General features: G+C 40.4%; 1 protein-coding gene across 1 annotated transcript in view; it reads right to left on the minus strand.

Annotated features, from left to right (window-relative positions):
- tex264a (testis expressed 264, ER-phagy receptor a) overlaps positions 1-19,575 on the minus strand; it is a 77,700-nt gene extending 58,125 nt beyond the window's left edge. Inside the window, exons 1-2 of the mRNA XM_084348194.1 lie at positions 19,058-19,575; positions 1,205-1,426 (exon numbers count right to left, since the gene is read on the minus strand). Coding sequence (XP_084204320.1) covers positions 1,205-1,426; positions 19,058-19,315 — 480 coding nt within the window. The 5' untranslated portion in view covers positions 19,316-19,575. The remainder of the gene's footprint in view (positions 1-1,204; positions 1,427-19,057) is intronic.
- Between the last annotated feature and the right edge of the window lie 2,738 nt (positions 19,576-22,313).

Consider the following 22,313-nt stretch of genomic DNA (forward strand, 5'->3'; position numbering starts at 1 on the left):
TCCCACATTATTCACAGTACAGCCTTTGTGTTTTCTTACAAATAAACACGTTACAGACTTTGTCATCAGTGCAAGGAAATTCAGCTACCTAACAAAATAAACTCTGAATCAAGGCCAGGATGAACATCAATTATACAACCGAGACCATTCAAAAATGGTCTGCCTACGACACACAGTCTATCTTTAGCATGGCTTTGATATCCTGGCAGAGCTAAATTCAGCAAATGAATGATCAGCGGGGTCCTCAACCCCCTTTACAGTCCCGTGTTCGTCACAACACAGCAACAGATTGAGGACTCAACGCAGTAAAGCACGACTTCTATGGCACGACAGAACCATCACATGCTGATGATGCACTGGGCAAATCAAACACTGCAGTTTACTGATAACGTACAAAAAAAGATTCACAGAGTTAGAGAGTAATACTAATTAATTTCTGCACTCGAATGTGAACCCTCTTGTCATTGAACAGTTTTGTGTGAACGTCATGTCTCCCACCGCCGTGAATAAGAGAAAGAAAAGTTTGTTTCACCCACAGAAGGTGAATGTGAGAAGACATGATGGTACATACATCTTTTTTTTCCTCCTGTGAAAAGACAAAAGCTTACAAAAACAGATGGACGGCGTGCGAGTACGCATGTGCGTGCGCTCACACACCGGCACGCGTGGAGCATTATTCATGCAGTGGGATGCCCCTAAATGAATCCATGTGGGTAAATGTCATCAGTAAATGTCAATAGCTTTTTGAGGCCTGTCCTGAGGACATGGGGCCCAGCATATGGGCCGCAGGACTTCAGACGTACCTTCATTTCCTACTACTTCATCTATTCTTAATCTACTTTAAGGACCTCATCTGCTCAAGTGATGAATTAAACAACAGATGAGTGAGGGTCTTTTGACAAGCAGGAAGCAGAAACGAGGACAGATATGATCACAAGACGATTGCCATCCACTGCATAAAAAGAACATAAGAAAGAGAATAGAAGAATACTCCTGTCTTTCATTTTCACATGGGAGAGACGGCTACAAAACAAGCCAAGAAATTGACACATCCTGTAAACACTGGAGACGCGCACACTGTTCAAACCTTTACACCTGTGTTCCTGAGGGATACATTTTCAATAAAAGAGATAATACTGATACTATATGGCTAAAGACTCCAGTGATTACAGGTTAGGTATGTCCACATTCATACTGTCTGTACCTCAATGTAGGAAGCGAGCCTGGGGTAGACCCTGTAAGGTCCCAGCACGTGAGACAGAGGGGTGGTGCAGGGGAAGCTGGTGGTCACAGCGTGGCTCACTTCAGGCAGAGAAAACACCTTGAAGCCAAACTTCTCATACAGCTTCTGCAGTTCTTCATCGGGCTTCTCTTCACCCTCACACAGGACACTGCCCACCACGTAGCGGCATTTCTCTGCCGGCCTCTGAGGGGGGAGGAAGAATGGAAATATATCAGACATTTACAAATCCACTTAAAACATTTCAGTCACCTCAGAGCACTAACAACTTATTTATATAACCATCAAACACATCGCAGCTCAACAGCTTCTGTTGAAAGAACAATGTGTTTCCATTGGACACGTAACTATCAATAACAATAGGTGACTGGTGAGGTTAATGCTCTATCAGCACAAAACCCGAACGTGGAAGTAAAAATAGAAGTCGTCTGATTTAAACTTGTGGAGACACAGCACCGTCGAGTGGCACTGAACAGAAGGCTGCCAGCTCTGCTAGACCTCCAACAGCAAGGTCATATATGTGGCGGTTCATATTATATCTTAGCTGAGAAGCTTGTTAGTCAAGTGGGCCAGGTATGGTCACGTATTTGACACCATGTTCCATGCTAACATTATCAAAAGTACAATAATAATAACTCTTTGATTTTACCTTTTGCATTTTAACCAAGTTTCACATGAAACTTAACAAATGGTCGCAACCACACATTATTTCTTCTCCACTACAAATATTTGGGAAATGAGGAAATATTGATAAATCTTCACAATGTCATGTTTTAGCTGATCATGACAATATTACTGAGGTATTTAACCCCCCAAAAATGTAATATTTGTAGTTTTAGCTTCAGAACAGCAGGCCTTAAACATGCAGGGATTGTTTTGTTGTCTTGCCTGATGACACTTGAGGAGAGCTGATAGAAGCCGACATGGAGGTTTGGTCTCCGTCGCTACAAAGCGTCTCTCTGCCACCATAATATTTCTTAATGTGCCCACATGTCTGCATGCAGATGAGAGAGAGACAGCGATCACAATCACTGAGCGAATTGTCAGTCAGAAGAGGATCTGACAGAGATTCTCCCACTCACATCTGTTTGCAGACAGTCACATTCACACATTCAGTGGGAGCTGCTGCTGCTGCTGAAGGACCATACAGGCTTTTTTTTCTTTTTTTGCATGTTTTTGTCAGTTAACTAAAAATCACTTCAGTACACTTAACACATTTCTGGTCACAGTTTTCTAGATCTTGCCACAACTTGTTAGATGTCTAAGTACATGTTTCCTAACTTCCAGGCAGGCATGGGCAACAGTTATTGTTATCATTAATTTAGACAACTGCCAATAATAATGGCACATTGTTGTAAGATATTATGTACAGATTAGAGCAATAATCTAGTAGGCCTCAGATAACTAGCGACATCACACTAAACTGTTTTCCATTCATTTCTGCACAGTTATTCACAATATTTTCCCCATAAATTATGATCCAGATCATCTGTAAATCACAAAACAACGTTATTTTTTTCTCCCAAGACTGTTCTGCCTAGTCCCGCCCTACAGTGCTGTGATTGGCTGTGAATGACAGACCACTCATTTAGAGTAGAAATAAATAGAGTGATACAATAAAATACAATATGACATGATACGATATGATACTACACAACACAACTTAATTGTCATTTTAGTAAAAAGGAAATAAATGTTTTTATTATAAGTGATAATTTAAAAGTATTTACATATAAATAAATGCTTTTAGAAATATATTAAATAAATGGGCAAGTAAATACATACAGAAACCAATGAATATATATATGTATATATATGTATATATATATATATAAAAAAAAAAAAGAAAAATCAATTGATGTCACATTTTATAAATTCATTAATTCCTACATTTAATGTGGTGCATTTAATGGCATATTTATTTCAGTATTCCTTTTTTAGATTTTGGCAGTTGCAGTCATAGTAATGAGTAACATCATGTTAACACAAACAATCTTTCAGGAAATTTCAAGCAATTTCTTTAATTGATAGTCGGCTGCTTTAACAATTAATCTGTTAACTGGAGGTTTTGATGATGCTCTTTGATGTATTTCTATACATCTCTGATTGTCGCATAAAACATTTTAATCGGTTAAATTCTTAACAGTGATTCATCGATTAATGAATAATTATTAGCATCTCTATTCACAATTGACCTGAATCTGCAAGTTGATTTTTATTCTGCGCTGAGAACTGGGAACCAGAGCGTGTCTGAACGGCAGGATTAACAACATCAGAGGTAAAAAAAAAAAAAAAATTAAATACATAGAGTATATGTGATTTCAAATATCTGGGATAAAACATAAAAAAAACCCTTGTCTGGTCCTTTAAGACTTGCTGCTGGTTTGTGCTCTGTGACAGTGGCGGTCTGTGAAGGGCTGGCACTGAGGGGGCACAGATGGAAGCCAGCAACACTCATCTTCATGTCCCTGGCATCTTCGCATAATTAACACGTCTAAACGCCACAACCTTCTCTTCTTTTCCATCTCATTTCTCACATTCAGAGATATTTTTTGCCTGCATTGTGCGGCTACACACTGTTCCTGCTGTCCTACTTTGTTCATACAGCAGCTTTTGTGGCGTAATTCAGCGCGGTTGGCTGCCAGTGAGATTCCCCCCCCCCCCCCCCCGGCTGAGATAGATCTATTTGATCATCCCACCCCTAACCCTCATGGCCTCTTAATGTCTGCATCGTGTGGGTAATAATAATGACTGACAGTGCCTGTTCTGTGCGAGCAGATAATCTTTGCTGTCACCTGACAGAGACCCTTGCCACCATGTTGAACAGTGAGTCAGAGAACACAGATCCCCTGCTTCTGACAGGGAATTATTCATTCAAGGCAACATGAGATATAATAGATTTATTGACAATGAAGCAATGAGTCACTGCAAGCACAGTCTATCACAATGGCTGTGTAAGTAATATAGACAGTTCTATTTTAAACCCTGGTAACATATTAGCCTATTGACGAGATCACATTTTAAAATGAGTCGGTGGAGTCAGAAACTATTATTAACATCATCAACTTGATCACCTGACTTTTACTTTACTTGCAAAACTCATAACATTTCCATCAGCCTCAGTTATACCTTGTGTTTAATGCTGATTAGCAAATGTTAGCATGCTAACGTGCTAAACTAAGATGGTGGACATCAACAACCTGCTACACATCACTGCTTTACATTACTTTGTGAGAATGTTAGCATGATGACATAAGCGTTTTGCTCAAAGTATTGCTGTACAGCCTTACAAGTATAACAGCATGGCAGCAGACATGAGTAAACTCTTTTTAAAATATTGCAATGACGATATGACTTGCAATAAATTAACAAATATTGAAATGCCTACAGTACATTAGCTCTTTTATCCTTCATCAACTGTCATGCTAACTAATCACAACCGCCACCAAATTGACAGTTAATCTGAGGGTTTCTGACAGCTAGCTGGGGCTTCATCTTATTTATTTATGTATTTATTTTTATTTGTATTGAGACAAGTATGTAGCATAAACTGATGCCACACATCAGAGGATTTATAGCCAGAGCTCATTTGTAATGCCCGTCCCTAGATGGGCCTTTAAAATACATCACATTCAACAACAAATACACCACAGACAGTAGAATCATGAACTCAGAAACAAATACAGGCAGAATATAAAACACAAACTGTAATACAGTGTAATAGAGCACCAGATCATTCATGACTACACGACTGATCCCTCTTCAAAAACTGCTTCAGGTTGAGTTGAAAGTGATCCCCGTCAGAATCCAGTTTGAGTTCTGTTTGGCCGACTGCTGTGAATGTATGAACCGTGCACCCAGGGCTCCATCTGATGGGTTAAATGTTCACATCCGAAGTGTGAATGCCTGGTGTGTGTAAATAAAATGTTTTCTTCATTCATCGTGTTTACGATGTGTCTATCGCGCATCTTTAAATCACAATGACAATTAAAAACTATAATTTATCAGTCACCACTCAAGTGGACATCTATATTCATCATATGCCAAATGTCTGCAAAAGTACAAGGGGGCCTGGAGCCGATCCCAGCTGACATTGGGCGACGGCGGGATACACCCTGGATAAGTCGCCAGTTCATCACAGATATAAAATAATGACATTGCAATATACGTTCTTCCATTGTTATGCATTAAATCAAAACGTTTTATACAGGTAAAACACATTGCTGAAAATCAAAATCAAGAATGTTTTTGATTACATTTAGCAAATTATCATTAATTTGGACATTATTCTTAACAGTAACACAATATAATCATATCATCATTATTCTAATAATACTAAATCACTCTTCCCTATATGCCATACTAATGCAATTGTTTCTTGGCCTTTTGTTAACAAATTCATTGTATTTCTCACATTCTCATCTAAAAGGATTTATGTGCAGCAGTTGCTCTGCATCGCTCTCTCTCCTACATGAAGGCATTAAACGTATGGGCTGTCAACAAGCCTGCTGCACAGAGCTACTCCCTGTCAACACTGGTGGTCTATGATAAGAAGCAACAATAACCACTCAAACACAGAGGATAACAACTGTCCTCCCACAGCCTTGCTTCTGTATCTTACCATCTCGCTATCTCTCATGCTCTCCGCACTGATAGACTACAGTGTGTTAGCCAAACCAGTAGTTCACTAATGATATCATTCAGGGCTCCAGCTATCATTCACATCCCACACATTGGCAAGAACAAACAGCAGCCCTGACTGCATCTCATCTCTGTTTCCCTCCAGATAACACACCCCTGAGACTGCAGGCAATTAGGAAAGAGAGGAACACCACTCCATGTACTTGACTTGTCTCGTCTTCCCCACCAAAGTTGTTTTGTTTGTGTCTGAAATTCTAACACCGCAAGAGGTAGAAATTCTCAGATGCCGTCCGTGCTGTGCAGCGGTGCTCTTAAAGTCAGCTGCTGCCAAAGCTGTGTTTTCTGAAAGACAGCGTGTGATTCCATTTCTCACTGGTAGCTAAGGAAAGCCGGCTGTGGCTTTTGATTGGCCGGGGTTGAGTGGCAGAGAGTCAGATAATGGGAAGACTTGTGGAGCTTTTACCTCCGAAACTGAACACTGACATATTGTGATTCTGCACCGAGCTGCAGAAAGCCCATTCAGTTAACAGTGACTTGTAAAATCTGAAAGCACACTGCAGAATTTACAGAAATGTCTTGTTTCATGGAAATGTCTCTGTTGATTTCATGCAAACATTCGCTCCCTACATTTCCCTATGCTAAGTGAGCTTGTTAAAACGGGGGGGAAAAAGACATATAAAGCCAACTCCGGTAGAGCTCATGGCCCACGGGACTCTAAGATGGCTTCCCTGCACAAATGGTGCCATTCTCATCTCTACCTGATTCCCCTAAGCCATGTCTCCAAGGACCTGTTGGGAGAGAAAGTAATTTCAAAAGCAATTCTTTGCTTGAGGCTACAAGGGCCTTTTTTTGATGGATGAGGGCACTCCAACAATAAAAAGGTACGGCTGACAGAGGTAATTCTTTATTAGCAGGCACGTAATGAGGATTTACTCTCTTCATCTTTGCTCCTCTTGGCCCCGAATCTCTTCCCTCCTGGCTATCACCACCTGGGATGTGACATTGCTTGGAGCGCTGGCCCCATTTACAGTTGGTCATTTCTAAAGTGTGAGCGGGTCAGGGAGGACAGGGATTGACCAGCAGGCAACCAACACTCTGCCTTACTGTGACATAAAGCCAGAGATCATAATGAGCGTACCATACTCTGCCTGCCTGACCGAGGTCCATTACAACGCTCGTTAAAACACAACTGCCAAGCGACCGAAGAGCAAAATGCAAAGCTAAATTAGCAGAGTGGGAGCGATTAACATTGAAAGAGCATAACGTCAGCTCTCATTTTAAATGAACCATATAAACCATGTAAAGACAACATAGTCGCACCGCTATGAGGGAGAAAACAAGGATTTTAAATGAATACTTTCTCTGCCTCTTAAAGTATGCAATCTAACAACCTAAATGTGCCATTGAAATGTTTAAAAATTGGAAAAATGTCAAGCTTGAGAGCAAAACATCAAACTTGCCCTTCATGCTCTCATCGGCACAATGCCTTTACCATTATACCAGAATGGAGTTACAAGAAAACTGAGGAAATACCTCAGTTTTCTTGTAATAACAAGTTCAATATTATTTGTTTTCTTGAGATCACAAGTTATTTATGTCGTTATCACAGAATAACAAATATTGTTTTCTCAAGATCTCGGGAAATCAAGTTGCGTTATCCACGAATAATGAGATAAATTAACCCTTTTTCACAAGAAAAGGTCGTAACAAATGATCTCGTTAACTTGGGAAAACAACATTTGTTATCTCGTGATAGTGACATAAATACCTCGTGATCTCAAGAAAACAAATCACACTTTACTCATTATCATGGTAATAATAATAATATATTTGACCCATGGCCATATAGGGCTTCTGTATACAAGGGTCCTTCACTGAACTGCAGTCAATAAAAAAATCAAAAAATTTGGAGCCTCTCTGGACCTCTAAGCCATCTTCACATCAACATCTGCTGTGAAGATTACACCAAGTTTATAAGAAGCTCATAACAGCCCCCCAAAAATCCTATTTAATCCGAAGTCCAATCATGCAACCAACACACATCACTGCCTTTACAGAGGAGCTCTCTCTTTGTGTTCACGGTATCATTTTCTATCTATATCAGAAGCACCGAGACAGATGGTGTTCAGGGCACTTCCATGAACAAGCAGAGATCCTGACTCATGGGGAGCAAGAAGAACAGAGGACTACAGGATAAGCAATCTCCCAACAAGATGCTGTCTTTCGCCTCAGCATGTCAGGGCGTCTAACCTGTCTGAGCTGTCTGAGCTGATTGGAAGCCACTTGCCCTCCTGCAGGCGGACAAGGCAGCAGAGACACAGTCACCAGGAAGGAAATTGAAACTAATAGGGCTGCGCAGCACTGGGACAACAGGTATGCTGTGATGGGCATTTGCAGCTGAATTAATGGAGCAGTAATTGCAATGAAGCAGGTATGCTGGGATCTGGATTTCTGCTGCTGGAGGATCACTGCAGGTAATGTCATTAATACTTTCCTTATTAAGGACGTATTTTTTCCCCACTCATCCCACCGTTATTGATCAGGATGATACTTTTTATGACCCATCCCGCCTGATCCACGGACTGAGATTCGCACACAGAGGGACGCAGCAGCGCTCCTCCTCCTCCTCCTCAGTTAAACATCAGTTTATTTTTTCATACGCAGTCAAACAGAGTTGTTGATGGGACAGATGATTGTGAAACGGCGGGGCAGATTGTCCAGCAGCGAGGATCACATCCTTTTCTCTCAGTGCAGATGAGTACTACTGTCCTGGAGCACCTGGCTCTTAAAGGGAATGCGAGACAACACTCGTTTGATCTCTGTTCCGCCCGAAACACACCCATGACTGATTCAGAGCTTCGATACCACCTCTTTGCGCCGTGCGCCGCAATTACCTGCCGTTTAACTAAGTAAATGGACTTGGACATGCCCTAAACGCACCAACACTTTGCGCTTTAGACTGTCCAAATAGGGCCCATTAAGTCACATCAAGGTATAACCATATGTAAAATCTTAGACGATATGTAGTCTCATAACAATATAATATCGACACATCGCCCAGCCCTAATGCCAAACAGATGCACTTAAAGCAAAATCATGAAGCAAGATCACTTTATAATTTGGGCACAAAGAATAACCAACCGTCACACTAACTGATATAATATTAATCAACTTGAAGATGGCAAATTAAAATGTATCGAATTACAAAGATCAATATGTTCTTCTATGGAAGGTGGGGACCCTCAAGCACCCAAATCACATTATCTATCCGCTGTAGTGATGAGGCGTGAGGCCCATTGCCCCCTTGAGTCAGAAGCCAGTGGAAATCTTTTTTTTTCGGTCTCTCTCTCACTCACTCACTCTCTTTCACCAAGCACAGCTCGGTGCCTTTAGGCTGTTCTCAGACTTAGCTGGTAATTACACATGGCATCCTGGGAGTTCTGGCATGTATAATTACTGGCGAGGATAAGCAGCCTGCTTGAGGGAGGCAGGACACAGTTTTCCTTCGCCACAGTTGTTGAGCTGGTTCACCGCTCCTTCGCCAGCTGGACACAGTGTGGCACTCCTCCAGCCAGATGTCACAGAGCAGGGAGATAATCTTGTCCAATAGGACATATGAATCAATTCCTGCCTCCTCTCTGCATAGGCTCACTTCCTTCTCTACAAATCTTCAACTCTCCTTCTCCACCTCCTTGCTCTGTGAAAGCTGCTCTGATAAATATTCGTCTGTGTAATCCAATATCCTGCGCATCATAAGACAGGGTGAAGAGCCAATACATGTCACAGGATTGATGGTGCAGAAGATTTAAAGGCATTCTTCACCATCTTGTTTCACTGACTAATCGTAACATGTCAGCTTGTAGAGTAATGTCTTTCTCTCTCTACACAGTTTGTGGAAAGAGATCAAGATGGCATCCTAAAAATACACTTACAACAGTTCCAGGATTAAAAAGCAGCCGTCCATTTGATAGATTTCTGCCTTATGCACTGTAAAAAAATATATCTTTTTTCAAAATGAGAGAAAATACCTTCTGTAAAGTACAATCAACGTCTTTAAATTACAAGAATCCACAGTTTAATAACACAATTTTTACGAGTGTAACATTATTAGTTATCAGTGTAAAAACACAGTCATTTTCCGTTTTCTGGTTGAGAAGCATTAACACATCAGTTTGGTGTGAATATGTGCAACATTACTGATAAGTTATAAGCTTCCATTCAGCTGACAAGGTCTGAACATAGCAAATGCAGTTAGCTAGCTAGCTAATGTACCAAGTATGATAATCACGTTGTCACAGGGGGAAGTTGTTCATTGACTTTCCAGCACTGCATCTTACCAATTAGGTAACAACGTAGCGTGAAGTCAACACTCAACAGACTCAAACCACCACCATCACACAGTTGTACCACTGAGCTGCAGAATGAGTGGGAAGAGATGCTCTGATCCATAAGTTTCTATCGGCTACATTACTGTACTGACATACTACAGCTGGCATGTCTGACATGATAGCTTTCAGGGACAGCACAGGCTTATATTAGAGTTATTTTGAAAAGGGGAAATGATTGGATGTTGATGTATTTAACTACTAAACATCTTTACTGTGAAGACACCTCCTGCCTCAAACCACTTTGTTCTGCTCTGTGATACGTAATCTGCTGCAGTGCTGAGAGTAGTGTGGCCAAAGACGACCCACTTTTCCCATCATGCAATGTGCAGAGTAGTTTGTCAAGTTTGTTTTTTATGTTCCAAAATGCAAATATTACTTTTTGTTGGTGTCATCCTGGCTGATATCTGTTATTGTCACTCCTACCATTGGTGAGGTGGGTGGTTACATTTATTGAAACCATCTTAAAATAAGAACCTTGTACTCATCTCCCTTACGTTGAATGTCATGAAAAAGTTGGCACTGTAAAAGCTACTTCTTGCAGTTGCAGCACCAGTTAGGGTTAGAGTAAAATCCAGTGCTATAACAGCAAGCTTTGGTGGATAAACACTACATTGTAATAGTTTGTTGGCAGATTAATCAATGCTAAACTGCTGTCCATGCAAGTACACAGGAAGAACATTTACTGGCAGATTACCTACGTAGAAGATATTTAATCAGATTTAGAAGACAGTAAATTTTATGAAATGACATAATTACGCTGTTATTTAAAAGATAGCCACATTCAAAGTTTAGACTTTAAATGTATGTATGTAGTATTTCTTAATCTTATTACCTTTTAAAAATGTTTTCAAACAAATAACATTTTTAATTCTATTAAAATGACAAAGAATCAGAATACGGTGGAAAGCTGTAAATCATATTTAAATTATGTACAGTATTTTGCTGTAATTTTACATCGACTGTTGCCTCCCTACATGTTATCGTTTTTTTATAGTGTGGGTTTGCAGTATCTCACTCACTATAGAGACATACATAAACATTAATGGGGTGCTTTTACTATAGGGAGAGCCAGCATGTCCACAATCTTGCATAATATTGACTTGTAGACCTGTGGGACCAGACTTCAGAGCATCAGCGTATTTATTTCTCATTTTATATCCACCTTTAAAAGCGGCAACTCCTTGCCAGAAGCCCCCCTTTCATGTTGTTGCTGTCGACCGACAGACAAGCGGCAGTAAAATGCTAATAAATTTGACTGGGAGTGCGCCGATGCTCGCTGCTCTGATCTGAAATTCCGATTGATGAATTGGAGCACTGCAAGACTCTCAAGGTGAGTCAGACTCCTACCAATTTAGACCCCTCTTCCAAGGCAGCCCCACAGCTCGCCTCATCTCTCACTGCCGCTCCCATATACGTCTACACATGACATTTCATTTTCTCCTACCTGTCATGGGGAGCCATGAATGGGTTCGCTCCAGAAGCTAAAACAAAGTGGGGAATTCAGTGGATCAGAGTGATGAACCAAACAGCAGCACTAGTTTAGCCTCATTACGAACACAACATGTTATCAGGGTCATTTCCAAGCAAATGTCAAAACACTTTCTGGTCCAGCTTCTTGACTGTTCTTTGTCATTTATGATAGTAAAAAAAAAAAGAGTCTTTGGGTTTTGGACTCTGTCGGCTGGACAAAAGAAGCAGTTTTGTTGTTTTTTTTTTACATATTTCATAGACTAAATGATTAAACAGTAATCGTTAAAATGATCTTTAGTTGCAGCCCCACTGTACTGTATACGGCGTAATGGCTAAATAAATTGTCTATCCATAATTTTTTACGAGCTACTAATTCTACTGAGACAGTAAACTGGCATTTATGTTTGAGTTTCTTACTCTCTGGTAGTTATTTCCTGACATACACACCGGCCTCTGAGTATTCACTGCTGCCCACTCTCATTAATGACTTTTGCTCTGGAGATTCCTCGCAGACAGGCAGCCTGCAGGTGGATTTTTTTTTTTTTTTTTTTTTACTCCTTGCCATTCTCCAACACAACAGAGACCTAGGGCCAAGGAATTCAATGATTTATTTTGTACTTTATCCAGTCTGGGATTTGTTCAGTACTCGTGTCAAAGCTCCATTACAGCAGAGCCTGAGGCAACTCTGCCTCGAGTTGTTTTGTTGAGTTTTAAGTGTAACCTCCAATGCTGTGGGTCACCGTCCAGCTGAGTTGACCCCTGTGAGGCAAACTGCTAAACTGTTCAATCCCTCTGGCCTTTCAGATAATAAGTGATGGCAATTATGAGCGTACATGCAAACACAGGCATGCATGAGTGGACGTACACAAGCTAGACGCATCAAGAAGAGCAGCTTGATTTAGTGCTAATTGGTGTTGCCTGGGGTGTCTCAGCTGAGTGAGGTGAGGATGTCAGCCAGCCACCTTTACCAGTGCAGACCAGTGAAATCAAATGGTCCACAAAGAGCTGCCTGACTTGATATACGACAGCAGATATGTCACTATAACAGAAGCCTGCTTTTTCCGTATTCAGTGATTAATTTGATCCGTCGGTGTAGTTGGTTTTGAAGGACACACGGACCTGCTGGTTTTCATCGCAGTCATTAAATAAAGACTATATTACAACTTGGACGCGGGGTGAATGCAAATGACTGCAATTTGTTTTAAAAAAAACAGCTCTACTCTGAATCCAGGAATGAAAAGCACTGGTGTAGTGTCACAGTGACCAATTACCACACAGCCACTTGAGTAGGTTTGAAAATGTATTCTAATATAATGAAATTCAATTTTGACTGAATGAATTATAAGAGGCTGACTCGCACTGCTTATGCCATGGTGATAAATTAAGTATGAAGATCAACGTGTGCCCACCTCTAAGAAAACTCAATTTCAATGCTAAGACTGCCATCTAGTGGCAGCAGTGTGCAGTAAGCAAACAGGCTGACAACATCCAGTGTATGGTTTACAGCTTTAATACTGAGTGTACTTAATTAACAATATTATCTGATTTAATGCTCCAATGCAACACATTTAGATGTTCCCAAAAACTTCAGAACCGTTTTAGTGGTATATGAGTCCTTCTGTGTTAGTTTAAGTGTTAGAAAACTGAATGGAAGGGGATTCTGGCTGCGACTGCATCAATGAGAACTGTTGTGGACAACATGCAAGCGAGAAAGCATCAATTAATCATTCATTTTCAATAAATTCAGCTCTGCTAGAATGACATTGGATGCAGAAAAATACATCAACGCATTTCAAAAAAACTCAAATATTGATTTGTCAGTGTTGATTTTTCCTCAAAGGACTCCTGACAGGAATAACAGGATTTTTTTTTTTTCATTCTGGACTGGGGATTTGACTGGTCTGTATCAATATTACACACATTACTGAACACTTTTGATGAGTGCATGGCAGCAGAGTGAAAAGAGCAGGCTGCTGCTTACACTGGATGAAGTGGCCACCACAAATATTAAGGTCAAGTCTAAACATAGCAAGTTGCAAAATCCACTGTAAATTAGTCAAATAACTCAGAGTTGACCTTCTAGACCTTTTTAAACATCTCAGTTAGAATGGTGTGCCCATATTTATTCTTTAATTACTGCATTTTACACATAAAAACAAATATTATTATTAAAGGATAACTACCGTTTTTTACAACCTGGACCTTATTTCTAGCAAAATATATGATCATTTACTCACCCAGATAACTTTGGTGTCATTTGGCGTCGTTCGGACGAAATTAGATCCAGTGGAGCGCCGCGTATATCCATATAATGCGAGTGATCCAGGCACCGAAGCGCAGCCTCTATGAGCATTATCTGCCGCGAAACTAGTTCATTTCACCAATATTTCATCATGATATGCTAGTGCTATTCCCCTCTGAGTCCGGGCTTGTCCGTTATCAACATCCGGGGTCTGTAAGTTGATCTACTACCTCTGACCTGGAAGATGTCATCTCTGAGCTGCGCGCGCACCCACCACAGCCGGCTTGTTTACCTGTAGCTGCTGCTGCTAGTTTGACCCCGGATGTTGATAACAGACGAGCCCGGACTCAGAGGGGAATAGCACTACCGTATCATGACAAAATATTGCTGAAATGAACTAGTTTCATGGCAGATAATGCATTATATAGAGGCTGTGTGTCGGTGCCCCGTCACTCGCATTATATGGATATATCGGCGCTACACTGGATCTAATTTCGTCCGAACGACTCCAAATGACACCAAAGTTATCTGGGTGAGTAAATGATCATATATTTTCCTAGAAATAAGGTACAGGTTGTAAAAAACGGTAGTTATCCTTTAACTACAAATTCCATCTTCCAAAGGTTAGCCGTATGGCATCTCTCCCATTTTCAGTTTACTTACAACCCCGATTACAAAAACGCTGGGACACTGTGTAACTCATAATTAAACTAACTTTGTTTAGCGACGACGGCTCCTGACCTCGTAAGTTATATCCTTTGTACCACGAGTGCCCAAACCTTTGCTCTGGGAGGGCCAAAACTGAAACTTAATGACAGGGTCCGGGCCAAAGACATCATAAACAGTTATTTATATCATAGTTATGTAAATGTTCAATATGTAAAAATTTGCCTTTCGCAATTCATACTCAAAGCAAAGGGGGGGGGTCAGCATATCACCAGAGGAAGCGCTTAATGCCGCTAACAGTAGCTGCCTTTAGCTAGTTAGCTCAGGTAGCTGTGCAGCTAGAGGTCCAGACTGTGAGCACCTGGAGTTAGCATGCTAACTTCAGTAGACGTCACTTCAACATTATACTGCACATTCAGCTGATAATTCTAGTTAATTTTTGATTGTTTTCAACTGAAATTCTCACATGTTGCACCAATTTTTTTTTTTTTCCCAGAGAAACATCTGGCAGGCCGAAGTGAAACTTATTGTGGGCCCAAGATGGCCCACGGGCCTCACTTTGGCCAACCAACCTGTTCCCAACAGGTGTTTTCATATTTCCCAGTTTTCTGTTGCCCCTGTTCCAACGTGTTTCCCGTAACAAATTCAGAATAAGCATATATTTACCAAAATGGATTAAAATCATGAGGTAAAACATTAAACCTACCGTCTGGGTACTGTTTTTAATTGACTAAATGTGAAAAAGGATGAGCGAATTATCATATTTTATTTTACACAGCACCTCAACTTTTTTGAATCATGGCTGTGTGTTGTTACTGGTGAGTAAACAGACTCTAGGCTTTTGTAAACTAAGACGGGCAACAAATGCTCAGGTCACAAAACAAACATTGAAAACAGATCAAACAGCTATGATTACAGCCCTTGGTAGCTGCAGTGATTGAGGGTAATTCAAGCATTTAAAGCTTACTGTATGCCATTATCACTCCACCACTGGCTTTAATTCAACTTAACAAGTAAAAATGTTGAACTATGAGGATGACTGGGCTCTTATTCTCTGAGTCAGTGGACCAAGCCTTTCTTAATCTTCCCAGTTCAGGAAGTCAAAGGCTGATGGAACATTTGCAGTTTGGGGTCCTACACTTTGAATCAGTTAATCATAACCTTTTCACGCTTAATTTATTTCTGTAATGTCTATTTGATTTCTACAAGGAAGTCGGAGGTCCATAAATCTTCAGCTCATAGACAAAATAGACAAAAGACGTCAGGACAGTGTCATCAATCCATGAGGAACCCTCTCTGTTCCCTGCCAAGACATCTGAACAATCCTACAATGGTCCCTTATGATCCACAAATTCTGACACCAGCAGAGAAGTTTTAAAAGCTCTTAAATGAGCCTATTGCCGTAACTTTCCACTGGTATGAGTCACAGTCAGTCAGGGTTTCCACTAAAAGCCTTTACTTAAAAAAGGACAGCGTGGTACAGAGAAACTGGCAGAGCTAAGCAGAAAGACAAACACAAAGTGCTGCCAGTGTGCCACATTCTTTCTTCCACAAAGGAGAAATTATGTTTTGGCTCAGTAGCTGGGCATGACTGAACGCTGCATGTCACAGTAGAAGAGAGCACGTTATCATATGCTTTGGTTTTTATGAACTGTGGAACATTCTCCCCTTTGATCTTACAACAGCTAAATCCTTTTAAAAAGTAGCTAAGACCTATCTTTTAAGGCTGGCTTTTGTTTTGGGCTCACTTCGCTGGTATCCGTGTTAATGTTTTACTGTATTGCTGTCAAACAATTTTTGTTTGTTTATTTGTTTGTTTTTCTTGTTGCAATTGTTGCTGTTTATACCTATTTTTATTGTTTATTTTCATCTGATCTTGCTTTGTTAGCTCTGTAAGAGAGAGCCGAGTGCAGAGCCAGACCTTCTGGAGGAATAAACACCTAGAGTCACATCGGCTCTGATCTGAAGACATTTAGCGACGGAAAGAGAGCTCAGTGATTATTTAATAATTTTGGGGATGAAAAAGAGGATTCATCTTCACTCCCGTTTATCAATCTAACTACAGCAGTGATCAGCAAAGTGTTTGGTGTGTGTTTATGTCCTGTAAAGTTTAATTTACTTCATGAAGGTAACATTACAGAGAGGAGAGGGGCACTCACCAAGTGTCTGGTAAGTGCCGAGTTCAGTGGCAAGCCCCTGAATTCAAACTCATACATACCCTCGGTTATTCTGTGGCTAATGTACAGTAAAGTAATTTGGTTGTTTGGGGCAAATGAACACTTGCACGAGTAATGTGAATAAATGCAAATGGTCCTGTGGTGACAAGCGACCAAATGAAACGCACTGTGACCTTGAGTAAAGCTGTGGATTTCTATGGGTTTGAACATTGTTGGAAACATTTGGGACAAACTTAACAAAAAGGTCTGGTTGTTTTTAGGCATTTTTAATGCAGACTTCTCATGTGTTACATCATGAAGTGTCAGAAACCATAAAACACTTGTTTTCTAATCTTCATGTAATAAGTTTCTCGCCTTATGTATGTCTTGTACAGCATTTTGTTGATATTGTTATGTGACAGACAGAAAGACGGACAGACGGACAGTCAGACAGACAGACAGAAAACAAAATAGTATTAACTAGGCTGTCCAACTTTTGGCTGATCTGCCCAAAGCCTCTATTTTGCCATATTGTTTGTCAGATGGCTTAACTCACCCAACCATAAAACACTCAGCACTGAAACGTCAGCAGATCTAACACAATATAAGCTAATCAAAGAGCAAACCATGCTGCACGGTTAAATTTGTTGTTAAGTCATGGAATGAGCCATGAATAGGCCTTAGTCTGCCTTTGAGAGATGTTATCATACTGCACACCATATGTGTGTGTGTACTCTTCCTCTATCAGCTGGGAACTCGATAAACATTCTCGTCTAACAAGCAGCTGTTGTGCAGACATCTCTTGTTGACTAAAAACACAACTCGTGATGAACAGCGGAATGAAACCACAGATCCCATCAGAGAGAAAGACCTATTTATACAAAATTTGGTTTTGGATGAGGATCAGGATGACGAAAGGGGACTCGTTGCTTCTAACAGCTGGATTGTAACCGTAATTTCACAACCATTTCAACTAAATCATAAAGTGTACTTTTACAGACATCTAGCAGCTCTCTTTAGACACACGTGAAGAGGCTGAGTTTTCCTCTCTTCTAGTTTGAGCCTGGTTACCATCTTTGAGTCAGAGGCAGACAAATGCTGAACCACCCTGGAACCACAGACGAGAGGGGAAAAAAGTATCAACAGTGCAACGTGGCATTGAACAGCTGACTGGTTTCATCATTCAGGCTCCGTTCCTTCAAAAGGCTGCTTGTACATTTAACCCCTTAAGCCATGCATGCTCAGTTATACCAAATTACTTAGTTAGACAGTGCATTACACGTGTTATATATCCAAGACTGTTGCTAAGTACACAATCACTAGAAAAACTCACTTAGATTGTAAAACAAAACAATAATTTAGAGCCAAATGATTAGTGTGAGGATAGAAAAATTAATCAGCAATAATTTCGAGAATTGTCATTTTAGTCGAGTTTAAAGGCGCAATATATAAGAATTGACCACTCGCTGAAGCAAGGTCACTCCAAACAAATAGGGGGCAGCATATTGCCTGATTAACCAGTAACTGCTGCTAACTGCTAGCTGTTGCTGCCGTTAGATACCTGGCTCATTTAGCTGTGCGTCTAGCGGTCGAGACCAGCCAGCAGTCCTGACTGGGAGCTCGGAGTGGTTTTTAAGATAAAGGACAGGCCGGGGCTAGCTGGTTCGCATGCTAACTTCGGTATATATCTCTGCAACACAATACATAGATGTCACGTTGTTGAATGTTTTAGGTAATTGTTAAATATTTTAAACCAAAATTCTTATATGTGGCACCTTTAAAGCAAAAATGCAAAACATCTGCTGGTTTTAGCTTCTCAAATGTTAGCTTTTCTTTGTCATATACGACAGTGTGACATATATTGTTGGATTGGACTGGACAAAAAAAGCAATGCTGGTCACTGGGAAACCTGTAATGGAAATCTTTACAATTTTATGACATTTTATAGCCCTATTTGCATTATACTTTCATATCTCCATGGCCTTATAACATGAGTGTTGCTAGGTACACCGCACACACAGTCACACCTCATAAGATACTCACTGAAATGGTTTAAATCTAAGCTTTTAACATCAGCCCCTGTGTGTGACCTTTATGACTGTGTTCAGGTTAAACAGAGCATATCTGACTAACTGTAACATCTTATCAGGAAACAAAGTACACTGGGGTTCGTGGTTATGTCATGAGGTCAAGTGTAAACACAGACTCAGTGCTGTGTAATTAGATTAACAGGTGTTGAGTCCTGGAGTCTCACCTGCTTGGGGTCATCGTAGAAGACACCGATGGAGCTCAGCTTTGGCCCAAGGCTGCAGCTCTCTGTGTAGGCTGCACCGCAGTCCTTGTATGATCCCTCTTGAAATTTATAAGCAATGGTAACATTTCTGACAGGAGGTGGCCCAGTCTTTATAATCACGTCAGACAGTAGTCCCGAGTACAGCAGGAAGCCCCCGATGGTCACCATCAAACTCACCAGGAGCACGACACAAAGGAGCAGCAGAATTAAATCAGACATTGTTTCCCAAAGCGGTGCAGCTACAGTCAATGCAATACTACCAAAAACCTGCCAAGCCTAAACGTCCTCCCTCCGGGTCACACACACCGAGACTGTGCTCCAGCAGATCCAAAAGACACTAGAGAACCGTGTCTGTTCAAGAGAGGATGTTTAACGTGTCTTTCGCTTTCGCAATTGCTGACACGAAAGAGGAAACACTCGTTCAAGTTGACAGTAAGGACAGTTTGTTTATGGGTATTTCCCCAAACAGTTGAACATGCTTCCTGTATAGACCACTCTCGCCTTCAGAGGAGGGGCGCGCCAGCGTATTTTCTTAAAGGACTTATTTAATTAAATAACTTACAACGTCGAAATATTAACTTTACATGCAACACAGAGCCATCAATAAATATTGCTCCTCTTGATCTTTATAAATCTTAGTTAGTCACCATAGCATACGCGTTTATGGCAAAGACACCCCCTTCTGGTCATCACGATGGTACAACCCAGGTGGCTGAGAAAAAATGATGTACGACAAAATGAGGCGATTTCCTGTCATTTCATCAGAATATTTTGTTTTTTGTAGTAATTCCCGGGCTCCGAACATTATGTGAAGGGCTTATTTAGAGGATGTTGGTGCTGTCAGATAGTTTTCAGTCCTGTTTTTACCGCCTGGACAGTCAAACATTGAGGGTTTTGTTCGACCGAAGTCCTGCTGACGTCAAGTTCGTCAAACTATGGAAATTCATTGAGGACAAAATATGAAGCGTATCCAGGGGTTTTTAGTGTGTCAGTACTAATTTGTAAGCCAAAACAAGCTTTGAGAACAAGCGATAGTGTTATTAAAGTACGCCTGACTTACTTGCACGACTTTAAAGCTGCATTACTGATAGTAAGTCTTTGGCCCTATGGAGTAAACTAAAAAAAGCAGATGGGTACACAGTTATTATATATATGTTGGAGCTCTGCAGTTATGGTCATAATTATACATCATGTGAAAGAAATATAGTACAGACAGACGATGTTAACTGTAAAGTGGAGGTAAAAGTGATGCAACTCTCTTCAACTACTTGTTAATTGGACTTTTTGGCTCACCACATTTTGGATAAGAATACTTCCACTGTGCAGTTCTTCTAGCAAACATTTTAGCAAACAAACACTTACTTATGAGTCCATTATTCATGCTCCTTTTAGCTGTGTTTTGCTTTCCGCCAACTCCTATCGGGTAGATGCCAGCAGCTCAGACTTCAGAATATATTAAATGCAAAACAACAAGCTAAAAGAAGCTAAACTGGGATAAGAGTAGAATCAAAGATACTGAAGAACTTGAACAGGTTAAGTTGCAAGTAGGATTTTTTTTTTTTCTTTTAAGATGGAAGTAGATGTGAGTCAAATCTTAACATTCCCAAGATAGGCCCTGTCTCTTAAGTGATGTCATTTACAGCATTGTTCATCAGCCTCTCAGTGTTTATAAATAACGTAGGGTAGGCTATGTGTCAGGCTGGAGAAAATAATGATGGCACACACTTTTTAAACTGAGTGGCCTCCAAACCAGGATTCTGCACTCACTAACCAGTACATACTCAAGTGTTCCCTAACTGACTGAGGACAGTTGTAATTGTTTTAGGCTCTCCCGGTGCTTTTGACAATAATAAACTGCTAAGTCAAACTTAAATGGAGGGGAATGGTGTTCTTCTACTGCTTGACCCCTAAAATACAACATATGAGATGCATTTGAATATCGTAATGACCCTTCATTATGATATTCGAATGCATCTCTTACTGTATGAGCAAACATCAGAGAGCACCATACCTTTCTATGGTAAAAACCTACCCTCAAACTGAATTAATTTGCTTTGTTTTGAAGATGAACAGCAGAGACAGGTTCGAGTCATGAGGTCATCTAGAGACGAAACTGGAAAAACCTACTTACTCACTGGGTTATTTGGCCCTGCAAAGTTCCTGCATAGGGAGACAATGATGTAGAAGTGTTGACTCTAGTGTCCAAAATAGCTCAGAGGAGAATATGTGAATGCCGTTTTATGTTGGAATTTTCCTTCAGCACCCAACATCCAAGTAACTCCCTTACTGTCCTTGAAGTCCTCAAGGGGACAGACTTGGCTAAGTGGCCAAGCCTGTTGCCAGTTTGATTTATTGGGATTCAGGATTATGAAAGCTGAATATTCCAAAAGGGTTGTTAATTTATTTTATATTTTTCATGAACAATGTATTTTGTATATATTGCTGCCTTATGTTGTCATGTGTAACATGGTGTTATTGTTATTGCTACGAGGATAAACCGTTCTCATCAACCATTCTTTATGTCAATGAGAAAATAAATTGAGGGAGATGCTGCTGCCTCCTGAAATGGAAAGCTTTTAGCTGAGACTGAAAACAATTTAAAAGGCACAATTATGTTAGGATGAAAAAACAAACTGCAGGCACTCATGCGTGCAGCAGGAACAAGAATACTTGAATTAGATTAAAAAGCCTTTATTCAAAAACATGGCTACTTACAGAACAATAAATCACAGACCGGTTTTGACCTTGAGGGTCTTCATCAGGGTACAAAATGGTGGACAAAGATCAAGCAAACATTTTATAAACTCAGCTAGGGGTGTCACCCAATCTTAATTGAGTAAACAGTTACGTTGTGTGGTGTTGTGTTCAATAAAAGTTAAACACTGAGCCTTTGAAATGCCACATATAGACTCGAAAGCCATTTATAACATAACGCATTGTCAATATGAGCCCTTTCATTGCCCTGCAGGAACCAGTCCAATCCTCTAAAGCCCGATACATTATTTAAGAGGTGAGATGCATTCAAACTACAAATAGGAATTCTCTTCAAACTACTGCAGATGACTGACAGACTTGTGCCTGTATGTTCCTTAGAAAAGTGATTAAATCATCTCGCATTCCTGTTTTAACATGTTCACAAATGAGACTTCAGAGTATCAAAGAGATTTCTTGCCTTCATTTAAAGCTCATGTTAATCATTGTTGTCCTTCTTTATGGG

Source organism: Pagrus pagrus (genome assembly GCF_965226575.1).
Source record: "Pagrus pagrus genome assembly, chromosome: 3".
Lineage (NCBI taxonomy): Eukaryota > Metazoa > Chordata > Actinopteri > Spariformes > Sparidae > Pagrus > Pagrus pagrus.